Source organism: Lasioglossum baleicum, chromosome 5 (genome assembly GCF_051020765.1).
Source record: "Lasioglossum baleicum chromosome 5, iyLasBale1, whole genome shotgun sequence".
Taxonomy (NCBI): domain Eukaryota; kingdom Metazoa; phylum Arthropoda; class Insecta; order Hymenoptera; family Halictidae; genus Lasioglossum; species Lasioglossum baleicum.
Genome location: NC_134933.1, coordinates 19,158,623 through 19,171,236, shown reverse-complemented (window position 1 = coordinate 19,171,236; position 12,614 = coordinate 19,158,623). Strand labels below are relative to the sequence as shown.

The window sequence follows — 12,614 nt, the reverse complement described above, 5'->3', positions numbered from 1 at the left end:
AAAGGACTGAATTTTTCCATGTTCATACCGTAGAACGCTTCAAGAACCTCTCCGCGATCGCTCGGCAATCTCGATGATCGATCGCGTCCCATCGCCGCGCCGGTCATTCGAGTTCAATTATTTCAACATAGTTCCGTCGACCCGAATTTCCGCGCCGAACCGGCATCACGGAATCCGTCGTTACAGGGGTCTCGGGGTTCACGCGCGCGCCGCGAATCCCATCGCGGTGAAATCTCCGGAGTGGTTGGCGAAGCTCGCCACTCAAGATCGAAACCGAGACAGAAACGAGAGAAACGGAAACGGAGGACAACCTCAAGATCTCACTCTTGCTCTCTCTCTCTCTCTCTCTCTCTCTCTCTCTCTCTCTCTCTCTCTCGCGCTCTCTGTTTCCGGTTCCTCAAACGGCTCGACTGTCTGGCCGCGTTCCTCTCCGGAGAATGTTCGAGGGATCAAGGGGATCGCTCGCCAGCCGTAACGCGATAAAACGGTTAAGGGTTAAGACAGTTGCGCCGGGTTGTGTCGTGTCGGTCGGTGTACTCGTCGGACGGGGCCCGGCGGGTATTTCCGCGTAACCGACCTCGACAAACCGAGCGAAACGAGGTCAGGAACGGCGCGCGTACGAGGAACAAGGGTCGTTGGTGGGCTGCCCGCTCGGTCAACCCCCTTTTGCTCACGGGGGCCGAGGGGGTGGTTGTTGGGGGGGGGGGTAGGTAGGTAGGTAGGTAGGTAGGTAGGTAGGTAGGGTGGCTGCTCGGAATCCGTCGGATACGATCGTGCCTACTCGGTGTTCCACGAACCCGTGCGTCGCGACGCCGGGCGTCCTGTTACACCGACCTGTAATACACACAGATACACGGAGAGAGAGAACGTGGCCACGCGCACGCACGGCCAAATACGTGCCCGACCGGAAGACACGTACACAGCCAGCCCACAATAACTACGGACACCAATATTGGCCCGAGCCGAACTTACGGATAAGATGCACGCAATGCATACGAGCGCAATTGCACCGCGCGAGGCTACACGGACCAACACGTGCGCGAACACGTACGACCGAGTCCGTGAGAGAGTATCGGCCGCATTAATGCGGATCCAACCATCGCAAAAATCGATTATTGGGCCTGGGGACGGGTTTCATGGGAAATTTCAGGACGGTCCGGGAGTTTGGTTTCCGAATTTCAGGGGGATTTCGGGGAAGTTTGTGGCAGTTGACAGTTTGTTGCTGGGTGCTTCCTGCGAATACGTCATTGAGGAGACGATAGTTAGCGGTGGGTGAGAGGAGAAGGTTCGCTCTACCAAATAAGCCCAGGTAGATTATTCTAAAGCATTTTAGCACAAAGTTGTAACCGATTGAATATTGAACAGTTAGGCTGGATGAAAGTACGCTCCTCAAAAGAATCAAGGGATCACTTGCGCGAACCCGAGAAATTGGTCCCACTTTACGCGCGGCAAAAAATGTTTTTTAACATGCTATATATCATTTCCCGTAGATTTTTTCACGCTAATTTCAAATTTTCAGACCAGATTTACGAAAGTTCTACGAAAGTTCTTACGAAACATATGCGAAGCAGATAGAACGTGTTGAAACACGGTATCGATGCCCGAAAGTTACGGATCTGTCGCGTCGATGTATTTCGGAAAACCGCGCGCTTCGACTAATGCAGAAAATTCGCGGAAAATTGCGCGGTGGTGGTTTCCCGGGTGTAAAACTGGTGGCTGGCGCGGCGGTATCCGACAAACTCGTCGGTGTTCGCGTGTACGCCGATCGGTGTCATGAATATGAATATTCTTTCGCGGAAGGGGCCAATAAAATCGAACCTCGTTGCCCGCGGAACACGCGTCCGACCTGTCGTTTCCAGGTCGTAAAACGCGATCGCGGATCGTCGAAACGATCATTTTCCCAGAAAGCTTATCTCCTAATGAGCCGTCTTAGCTTGGATGCTTGGTCGCAGCCTGGCACGGGGACCCGTGTAACATCCTGCGTTACGTTGCATTAGGCAAATCAGGGACACCGGAACACCGTGAACGAGCGAAGACACGAACGCCAGCTGGTCGACCAGTGTAACTTGAGGAAACCAGAGGAAACCGCCAGTAGACGCGATCCTGGGCTCCCTTCTCCGGTCCCATCGCCTGATACCGACGCGCGACGTTTTTCTTGCTTGCGATCCTGTGAATCCTGTCGCGCGTGCCGTGCCAATTAATATCGTTCTTGCGGTCATTCGCGAATTCTTGACAAATCTCAATCTAAATCACTTATTCGATCTAGCACGATCACATCATCATCAAACGCTGAACAATTGCAATTACATGCGGCTTCAAACGGACCCACGCCACGCAGTGTGGCCAGATGATGTTGCCGGCAACCTCATTTCCCCCTCCACCTTATCCCCTTCCACTATCCTATTCCACCGTTCAGTCCCTATCGCGCACGCGCAACATGTCTTCCATTCGCCTCACTCTGCCTCACTCTATTCTCGTCGCGCAACGTGTCAAATATCACTATGGTCATCAGAGAGGGGATACTTGTATTCCCCCCGATCCCTTTTTTTCCAATTACCCCTGTCTGGATACACTGACGCCACGCCTCGATATAACATTTACTAGGGAAGCACGAACAATTTTTAAGAAATCTTGCTTTTCGTGGAAATCGTACACTTTCGAATAAAACAATTCATCATCAAAAATGTTTGTAGCAAAAAGAGATTAAAATATTTTGCAAAAATCATACGAACTTCCTCAGACTATGTAAGAAGTAAGATTGTATGAAAATTTCAAGTGAATCCGTTCAAATATGTAAAAGATACTTACGACACCAGGTTTGAGAATTTGATTTCAATAATTGTTAAATAATAAATCTGGAACCGGTCATTGTGACCGGTAGTGACCGGAGGTTTAGTCTTAAATTTGTCTTTATTCGGGGTGGTCTGACACCCCTTAACCTTTTTTCTGGCAGCGCAGTGAATCAATCTGTCGGTCCCCGGATGTTATGCGAAAACGCCACGGGCCAATCTAACTCGCTCATGAATACGTAAACATTAACCCTTTACAATCAGAATTATTTTAACTCGAAAATTAAACATTTCTCCCGACCAATTCCATTCTATACGATTTTTTTCATTTTATGGATATGAAATTGATATAATAAATACCTCAATACTTGAACGTTTAGTAATTGATTAGATACCAACATATTTAACACATTAATCACCCTACCGGTGATTATTCCATAATCGTTGTAAGTCTATGGTGCATGGCTGAGGATTTTTTAATAGAATCCTTCAATAGCAACAGCAATTTTAATCATAAACCACCAACTCACTCTCAACAACAAAATCCAATAATTTCCTTCGGGATTATTGTGTAAAAGAAGATTTTTAAGCTTCCGTTTGGTGCTGCACAATTATTGAAAAGCCTATTTATAGGCTACCTACCGGTAGGTAAAGTGTTAATAATGCAAACAATATTGTGAATAATGATACAGGAATTTTTAGCTGTGCTAGTCGAGCGTCACCAGTCGAGTGCTAAGGGTTAAATAAGCACTGGCAATTTCTGCATATCCCACATTTTTGGGGGTGACAGGAAGAGGGTTAAACACAAAAACACACCATCTACTTCCACAAACAATCCCACTAAAAGAAGCCCACTTTATCCATAGGATCGGATAAACCAAACAAACCTGGTACATAAAAAGAAGCACGTGTACACAGGATAGACCTCGTAGATCGATTCGAAGATCTAGCGAGGGTGGTATACGCGTCGAAATACGGAGACAGACCGTGAGGTTCGGCCCTCCACGAGGAGAATGGTCGTTGCAGGTGTACGTTTCCCTGCGAGCAGTTGCACCTGAACTCGGAGTTAGTCTGCGAGGCCAGCAGGCGAGAGCTATGGTAGCGGGGCGCAGGGTTCAGAGAGAGAGAGAGAGAGAGAGAGAGGAGGCTGTTGCGGGGGTGGTGTTGCGCACACGGTTGAAGCGTCGCGTGCAAGGACACGAGCAGGTACAGTTCCGCGGCCGTACAGGTACAAACGTACAGGTATAGGCGCAGGTACGTGCAACATACAAACCTATATATGCATCGCGTCTCTCCCACCCTTCCACCCTATTTCCCCCCACCCCTATCTCTCTCTCTCTCTCTCTCTCTCCCCCTGTCTCTCTCATTCGTTCCTGGCTTCGGAACGCGGGGAACGCGCACACTTTCGCGCAGAAACTATCGTGTGTAAGTTGACGGGGATAGGGGGTCGCTCGCAGGTAGAAAACGGGAGTTGTTCGAGGAGAGGGGTGGGATGGAGGGGGTGTTGGAGCGCGCGGCCGTCGTTCTAACGCGGTGCGGCGTAGTCGTCATTGGGCGTCGGGACACCGTGGGCGACGCGGTCTCGGCCCGACAGTACGCTCCCAAGGTGAGCACGCGCGCGTCGAGTGTGTTTCGGGCCGCGTTTCGCAACGTCGCGACGCCGCGCCGCGCCGCGCCGCACCACGCGAGGATCCGCGACTCGTTCTCTCTCTTGCCGCATCGTTTCACCAAACAAACGCACACACACACATACACACGTACCGACCATCCACCGATAACTAAATTTACTCGCTGTTACACTCAATTACACACTGTTACACTTACGCAACGATGACCGCGAACGTCGGACCGCGAGAATTCTAAAGTGCCGACCGAATTTGTGCGCGCCGCGAGTGTCCTAATCCGAGGTATAAAAAGAAAAGAGGAAGTTCATTTGCTTCGACTAAGTTTGTTAGAGGTTCGTTTGCTTCGACCGAGTTCGCGTCAGAGGTTCGACCGGAGCCTCTTTATCAAGAGAGGTTCGTCTGCTCCGCGACCGAGTTCCGTCAGAGGTTCGCTTCGACTGAATTGGTCTTACAATTAGTTCGGTTTCTTCTTCATACTGGAAAGAGCAGCTGTGTGACCCGGTCGGGTCCGGACCCGAAGTGTGCGTCGTCGTCTGGTCTTGTCAGATTCGATCAGTGGTGATCCGCCACGAGTGTGCATCGACTTCGTCGGTTCGGAGCTAAGGTGGAGGAGGCAGCTTACGATGAGACGGACGACGAGAGGATGCCGCGCGGGTTCGTCCTGCGGAATCGTCGTCGTCGTCGCCGTCGTCCGGCACCACCGCCGGGGTCCTGGATCGACGGGGCCCGTGGTCTGAACAACAACGGGCCGCCTTCTTCGGTGTGTCATGATCTGATGGGACGAGTCATGTCACGTGTCGTCGGGACGCTGATAGCGCGGTCCGCGCTGCTAACCAGCGTCGCCGCGGCGATCGTTGTGCTATCCTGCTGCTGCAGGTACACGCGAGCTAGCGAGTTCCCCGAAAGAGAGTGCTGCGACCTCGTTTTCCCCATACAGGAGCCTGCGGGAAGGTCCACGTCTGCACCGACACCCACCGGCAGAAGCGGTGAGTACTTCTATGGTGTTAGCTTACGAGAGATTTGACGGGGTCTTTCGGTTTCGGCTGGTTTAACCCTTTCCGGTCCTATATGTCGCGCCAGAATCGATTGTATGTAACTTTGCACCAATTCATTCCACTGGTTTGCAAAATATTCCACATTTCCATGTCACCCAACAGCAATTGAATGGCTGTCTGGAAGAGGAGCCTATTTCAAGTTTTTTCGGTTTTTTCGATAGCAGCGCTATCTTTAACTCAAACGTGAATTACAATAATAAAAACTGAAAGACTTTTCTTACGGTTTGTTTTGTTAAATGTGAAAGTGGAAAATAAGTTTCTAATTACGCTCCCATAAAATTTAAAAAACCTCACGTTGTCCCTTCTTCGCGACACCCATTCAACTGTTGTATTTCTCAGCTGTTCGGACCGGAAAAGGTTAGGAGTTGGTGGGGGGTGATGATTCTTGGGGTGGATTGATTTTGGGAGGGAGTTTGCGAAGAGCTGTAGTGTGGTTTGATTTGTGTTGAAGCGTTGAAAGTGTGCTAAATTATTACTGATAATGTGTTGCGGTGTTTTGAAGATGAAGATCATTAGGTTTGGGTGTGGAATGGTTCGAGGAGATGATGAGGTTTCTTGTGGGTTAAGGGATGATAATTCTTTGGGGAATAATGATTAGTTTTGGGAGGGAGTTTGTGAAGAGTTGTACATAGTGACTTGATTTGTGTGTGGGAACTTTGAAATTGTGATAAATTATCAGTGATACATACTGTTGCGGTGTTTTGAAGATGAAGATTATTAGGGTTGATTTTCTTAGTACTTCAGTGGAGAATTTGTTGGTGAAAGCGGCTGATTAGCTATATTAGTATACCGTAAGAAGTATTAGTGACATGTACCAATTGGATTAAAGATTAAACGAATGTAACCAGCGTCGTTCTTGCAACCATTTTTAGGAGACGTCGTATATTGTTCGTTAGAATTTTTATATTCTCGGGTAGGGTGTGTTATTTTAGTCTCGATAAAGAGAAGGGAACGTACGTTATTTATTCATATCTCCCTTAACCTCGCTTTGAAGGTTGTGTATAGGGTATCGTGTATTCTGAATACATTTTTGGTATCGTTTAATTTCCTGTTCAAGTATTGAAGCCGCGCGAACGTAACGGCGTGTTTCGATGATAAATATTCAGTGTGGCTAATGTAATGGTGTTACTCTATAAATATTCAGAGGATCAGAATGATTCGATTTGATTTTATTGGTATTTTAGTAAATGATTGAATTTCTCGATCATCGAAATTTATCGATGAAGAATATTCATTAAATGTATTAATATTGCATAGGAATGTTATTAAACGAGTCAAGTTGAACTGATTAAATTCGATCGATTTGTGCGAACACTTTTACTCGGATATTCTGCATTATCGTTTACGGTTCGTATATTCTTGCGAGGGCTATGTTACTTCACTCTTGATAGCGAGACGAGAACGTACCTTATTTATTCATGCCGTCTATAATCCCGTTCGAAAGGTTGTAAATGCGGACAAAGAAATGTACGAATAGACAGTAAATACTTTCATGTACAGAATCAGCACTAAAATACTCTTTGGTAGAATATAAAAATTCTTAATGACTATGCATTTGTGAAAGCCACTTTCCAACTCTCGGTGTTTGTGGTAGCGCTGAATAAATAGCCGAGAAATTACTGTTATACCCAGTTACATATGTATATTTCTCGGCGATGTTAATCTTAAGCTGTCAAGGTTGACTTTATCGTCCGACGATCTTCTCTTTTACAGTGTAAAGCTTGCGCTACGTCAAACTGTCGGATGTTCTTCGCAATTATGCATTTAAGCCTCGGAATTTGTTTTCCAATAAATCTAGTCTAATTATCATCGGTTCGATACTTTCCCAAGGAGTTGAAATAAACTTTGTATGTATGCACTGAGAATTTTTCATTAGTGTTAGTCCGGAGTGTTCGTAGCGTTGTTTGGTGGTGATAGGTTCAGTGTTAAATCGAGCACCGTGTAAAAATCCTTACAGTGACAATATATGAAAGTATCTCGTGAACAAAAATCAAAGAAAAATATATTTCGAAAGAAACTCATTCTACCAAAAGATGGAGTTGCATTGTTGTGATTTTATCCGGCCGTTTTACCAGCTTCTGAACGGCCGTTACAAACGAATAGAATAAAACGCACAGGGAGCAGAAAGAGAGTTCAACTGTAGCGAGTATAGACGAAGCGGTATCGCAGCGAACTGTTCGTCGGAAAATATTCGCACGGTGCGTGGGATCCTTAAAAAGCTTTTTGAAAAGCGTTTCTTCTTCGAGAAACACATTCACCGTTTCTCTTTCACCGGACACCCTGGCCAGGCAAAGAGGTCATCTCTACTATAGTATAGAGTATAGAACGACATTTTTGTTGACGTTCCCTCGAAAGGCTGAGCCGATTCGTAAACATGGCTGTCGCGTGCATTGTTGAGGGTGAAAGTTTTATTGAGCTTTCAGTAAAAGCGCACTGCTGACTCGCAATATTAGAAAATACACCGTACGGACTTCACCTGAGAATTTATTCCTCATTTTTATTCCGGTACACGAGTAGAAAAACTGTTCTCCGTGACCAAACCTACCATAGATTCGAAGATTGCAGTTTCCTTGTATGTACATACTACTCTAAGGTTGCGCTCATTCAAAGTTCAATAAAAACAACTGGAAAACAATTTTTACAATTTAAACAATTAAAAATGGCTATTAACTCATTCGATTGAGCCCTGCATCTTTAATTGTTCGAATACATCTCCGTTTACAATTTTTGTAAACAAATTTTTTTCGTAACTTGAGTGCGTCACAAGATATTTGCGTTATCAGATAAACGAAACATCCTGTAGAATAGATAAAGGTAATTTTCAAATGGCTTTCCTATGAAATTTTCTTTCTTTGCCTTGTGTCACTTTTCGATATATTATACATGTCGCGGCATTAACATTCTGGCGCGACCCGTGCGCCCCGGCGTTAATACGTTTCATCGTCGCGTGTCGGCTGTCGAGTATTCTGACCGTTTGACTCTGCGGAGTAAACAAAATCTGCCGGCCGATGGCCGATCTCGGGCCATCGAGGGCCTTGCCTCGCATTTTCCCCACTCCGCAGAGTCACTCCGTCCACGTGCACGCATTCTAAAAGGGAGCCGATTTTGTTTGTCGCAGCCGCTCAAACGTTTCGGCTGCGCGTAAGAGAAACCGATCCCGAGTCTTGCGGCCGATCAAACGTCTCGGCCGCGCTACAATGTAAATGCACGTGCGAGCACTCGGCAGCCGACTCCGGCAACCTAAACCTACAACGGCAAATGCTCAGCCCATGCTTATCCTAAAAACACGCTTAAATTTACGACATACATACATAGAAAGAAATCAAGTTCATTCGTGGTCTTCTAAACAAATCCACGGCGATAAATGAATGTAAACAACTGTGTTGGAATACATAAAATTATCACGTCTAAAAGATCTACGAGATAAATACTTGGTCAGTGTACGTAAAACAAACTAGATACACTTAAATAATGGAACGGGTCCAGCCAGGGAATCGTGGAAAGCGTTCCTGCACCGTCGAAACAACGTTGGCATTGAAATCCCATGATCTTTCGCGGACTGCGTTTATGCGGCCGGTGGTAATTGATTGAATCGGTTTAAAAACCGGGAACGAGGGTTGTTTCCGTGGTTCGACCGGAAGCGTATTTTGCTAGCCGTGAGCCAGCGAGCAACTATTACTAATTTCCGTGGAGAGACGGGCTGGATTATTAATTCAATTAGGATCAGTTATTAATTCAACAACGACGGTTTATCGACGCGGGGCTTATCGACGCGACGCGCCCCGCTAATTCGACCGGCGAAACGACGCTCGTAATCGAGTTCGGAAAACCGTCTTTCATTCGTGTAACAGGTTCAACAGAGCTTTTTGCAATCTCGAAATCATTTGAAAATCTCGGAAACAATACACGTGAAGTATCGATGACGGGGAATATTTCCCTTCAACAATTCTATTACTTTCGGAATAACCGGCGTCTTTAAATTCTTTTACACCTCGTTTCCTGTTTCAAACTCCACTCACCAATTTTTGTGATAAATTCATCTAGTCGTATAAGTAATCCCGTCGAACGTATGTAACTGCAACTCGAACGATATTAACAGTTAACAATTTCAAGTCAGTGTACCGGAACTGGTCAACTTCTCCCAGAGTCCTTTGTGAAGATCGAGTTCTCGTTTCCGTCGTCGGACCGGTCGGAGGTACACGTAGCAACACTCGAAGATAAATTGTGATTGAAACTTGTAGAAGATAAGGGATCGAGTGGCAGAGTAGCGAGTGCGCGCTATGCTATGCTATGCTATGCTATGCTATGCTATAGGGGCAGCAAGCAGCACGTTTAGGTTACACCCTCGTGGATCGGGTAAACGATCAGCTTTTGGGAACCGTAGGGACGTAACATCGATTCGGGTCTCGACTCGGCCCGCGAACGAAAACCAGACGTTCGACTGTGTTTTACGGATTCATGGACCGCCTTCCTCGGAATTGAACGCGTCTGCAGAATTTACAACCGGACCTTGCTTGAACCCCCTGCGCGATCCACGAACGCAAGCGCGCGCGCGCGCGCGTGCAGGTAGAACCCGGAAACCCGGTGTTATAAACAGCGCCGCGCGCCGGCTCAACAGATCGCAAGCATCCACGTAAATAGTATCCTCCGATGTATTCAATCTTCCAGCCGCGATTAATTAATCAACCCGGCCCATAAATATTCATCGAGGTCAGTGGCTGACGGCTCGCTGGGGGGAGCTCGCGCGATTTTCAACCATGGAACTTGCCTCCGAACCGGAAACTCGTCCGGGAACCGGTTAGAAGCTGTGCGAGGAATTCATTTGCTCATGGTGATTTGCGATCTTTAGTTTGTTTTACTCGTCACAGATTATTTATGCAACGCCTTTTCTAATGCTCTGGAGACTGAAAGCGATTCATGAACCACTTGAACGATTTTCTTCGCGACAAAAACGAGAACTTGTTCGTCTTTTCCCATGAAGTAGCAAATTTTTTTCTGTAGATTTTTGCTCTAAATGGTTAGTATTTATTAGAGGTGTGCAAGATCGGATCTTGAATCCTTCGGGTTTCCCGTCCCGTTCCGCACACCTCTAGTAAATACGCAAATCCTATACTCTAAAGCTCGGTTAGTGCATAAACTAAAATTTTTTGAAATTTTTACATGCGGCGGTTTTTCGTTACAACCACAGATATAACCCCTGAAAGACGGAGTGGAACGTTGACGCGCGAAACCTTGCGGAACTCGAAGGCGTCAGCGCGTCTAGAAATCGCGGGACCCTCTTCCTTCGAGACGAAAAAATAAACGATTCGAAAAAGGTTTGAGAGTGGTCGACGGTTCTGGCTTAAATGTTGCGGGTCGACTCTAGTTAAAAAAAAAAAAAAACGGTGGGAAGACACGCGCGGAGTCGGAGGAGAAGATCTCGCGGGCACCGTCGAGAAAAAAGAGGCGAAACCCCAGATGGAGAGGGGCCACGGGGAACGAGAAGTGGCCCATTGACGTTAAATCGCACGGTGAGACGCTTCTAAACGTCCTCGCTGTTTTCGTGCGACCTACTTCGCGATCCGCGCCCGTAACGAGGTTGCTTTCGAATAAATTCCAAGTGCCTTCGAGCAGCCGTTCCCGCTAGTTGCACCCGCGGATCCTCGATTTTTTGGCAGCAAACGATGACGCTTTCGCTTTGCCACGATGCTATGCACGACGACCTGCGTCGTCGTAATGTTACGTACACTTTTCGACGATGTCCTCTTTCGATGGAGAACAATCGATCCCTCGGAATCCGAACGGTTTGCCGAGTGGACGAGGACACGCGTTTATCCGTCCTCCGTTACACCGGATTCTAGCCACTTTCTTCCCTTAACCCTCAAACAGTATTTACTCAGATTACAAAGTACGTACATATCGTACGAGGACATTTCGAAAATTCTGTAAACCACCTGAGATACCTTTACTGGACAGCGGATCATTTTTATAATTATGTCATTGATGATGTTTAAGTCCACACACACGTACTGCTTTATGTATCAATTTTTTAAAACACATTTTTAAAGACCTTGTAGACAAGTAAATCTTTTTATTGATCCTAATGCGACAGCTATATATATATTTAATTAATTCGCCAGAAACTAAGTAGTTGAATGACACTTTTGATACCCAGGGTCAAAATAAACTCAAGCTCCGCTATCGGAGGGTTAATAGGTAATCACAGACGCGCGTGAAACTTTTACCTCGCAATCCTCGCAAAGTAAGGTCTAATAAAACGTAAACGGTAAGGTGGGGTTTCTTAAACCCCGACAAATGAATTTCATAAATAGCCTCATTTTTAATAAGTTTAGGATAAAAAATAACACAGGACCAAAAGTAAACAAACAGATTTAATTTCATTCATATGCGAGGGTTGAGAAGTTTAGATTTCTAGTCCGTCACAGTATTATTCAGCCACTTTTAAAGGGACTGTTCCGTCGCACAGGAATAGAATTCGTAGGTTTCCTTCGGACAGGATTTATGATGCGAACGTGCCTAAATATCCTCCTCAAGGATTAAATAAACTAGGGTCATTCGGTGACCAGTCCAGGCATCTGTTTAACGTTCAGTTTTTATACACCCTCGAACTTACAACGTGTCATAAATTTAGTCCCTCCGAAGGACCGTCCGCGACCGTTACGCAGGGTGTCGAATTACCTGGAACCGTCGCGTCGTCGACCGAGTAAGATCTCGCCCCACTCCTCCTTCCCAGGGCCTCATTCAGAGCTACGGGAAGGAGGTCCTAGAAGTCAAAGTGTGTACTGATTGGGAAATGCAACTTTCTGCAGGAACCAATCAGTGCAACTTATTTCATATTCGAGAATCCAACGAGCATCGCGCTAGGACGGCTAGGACTGAAAGACGAAGTCGCTCAGTTGAGTTTTACGCTCTAACGCCGTGACATTCCCCAGTCTTCGGGTAGACAAGTATGTACAACGCACGAGCCGTAGTCTTGTCAATCGTTCATAACACGTGTAAAGTTAGCATCACGGTAATTCGTTGTCCAGTGGTCAGGACACCCGACAAACCGGGATCGCGTCGGTCGAAATCCCTTGCGAACCGGATCAAATCAGTCGAGATCCCTCGCGTGCGTTCAATCACAAACGCGAATCCTCATACCATCA

General features: G+C 46.6%; 1 protein-coding gene across 3 annotated transcripts in view; it reads left to right on the top strand.

The window, feature by feature from the left end:
* Positions 1 to 4,325: 4,325 nt before the first annotated feature.
* Positions 4,326 to 12,614, top strand: part of Gfrl (Glial cell line-derived neurotrophic family receptor-like) — a 435,405-nt gene continuing 427,116 nt past the window's right edge. For 2 of the 3 annotated variants that reach the window (XM_076423705.1, XM_076423704.1), the window contains exon 1: positions 4,327 to 5,400. In XM_076423705.1, coding sequence (XP_076279820.1) covers positions 5,058 to 5,400 — 343 coding nt within the window. In that variant the 5' untranslated portion in view covers positions 4,327 to 5,057. Of the gene's footprint in view, positions 5,401 to 12,614 lie in introns of all 3 variants that reach the window. The other variant, XM_076423703.1, reaches the window with a different exon arrangement.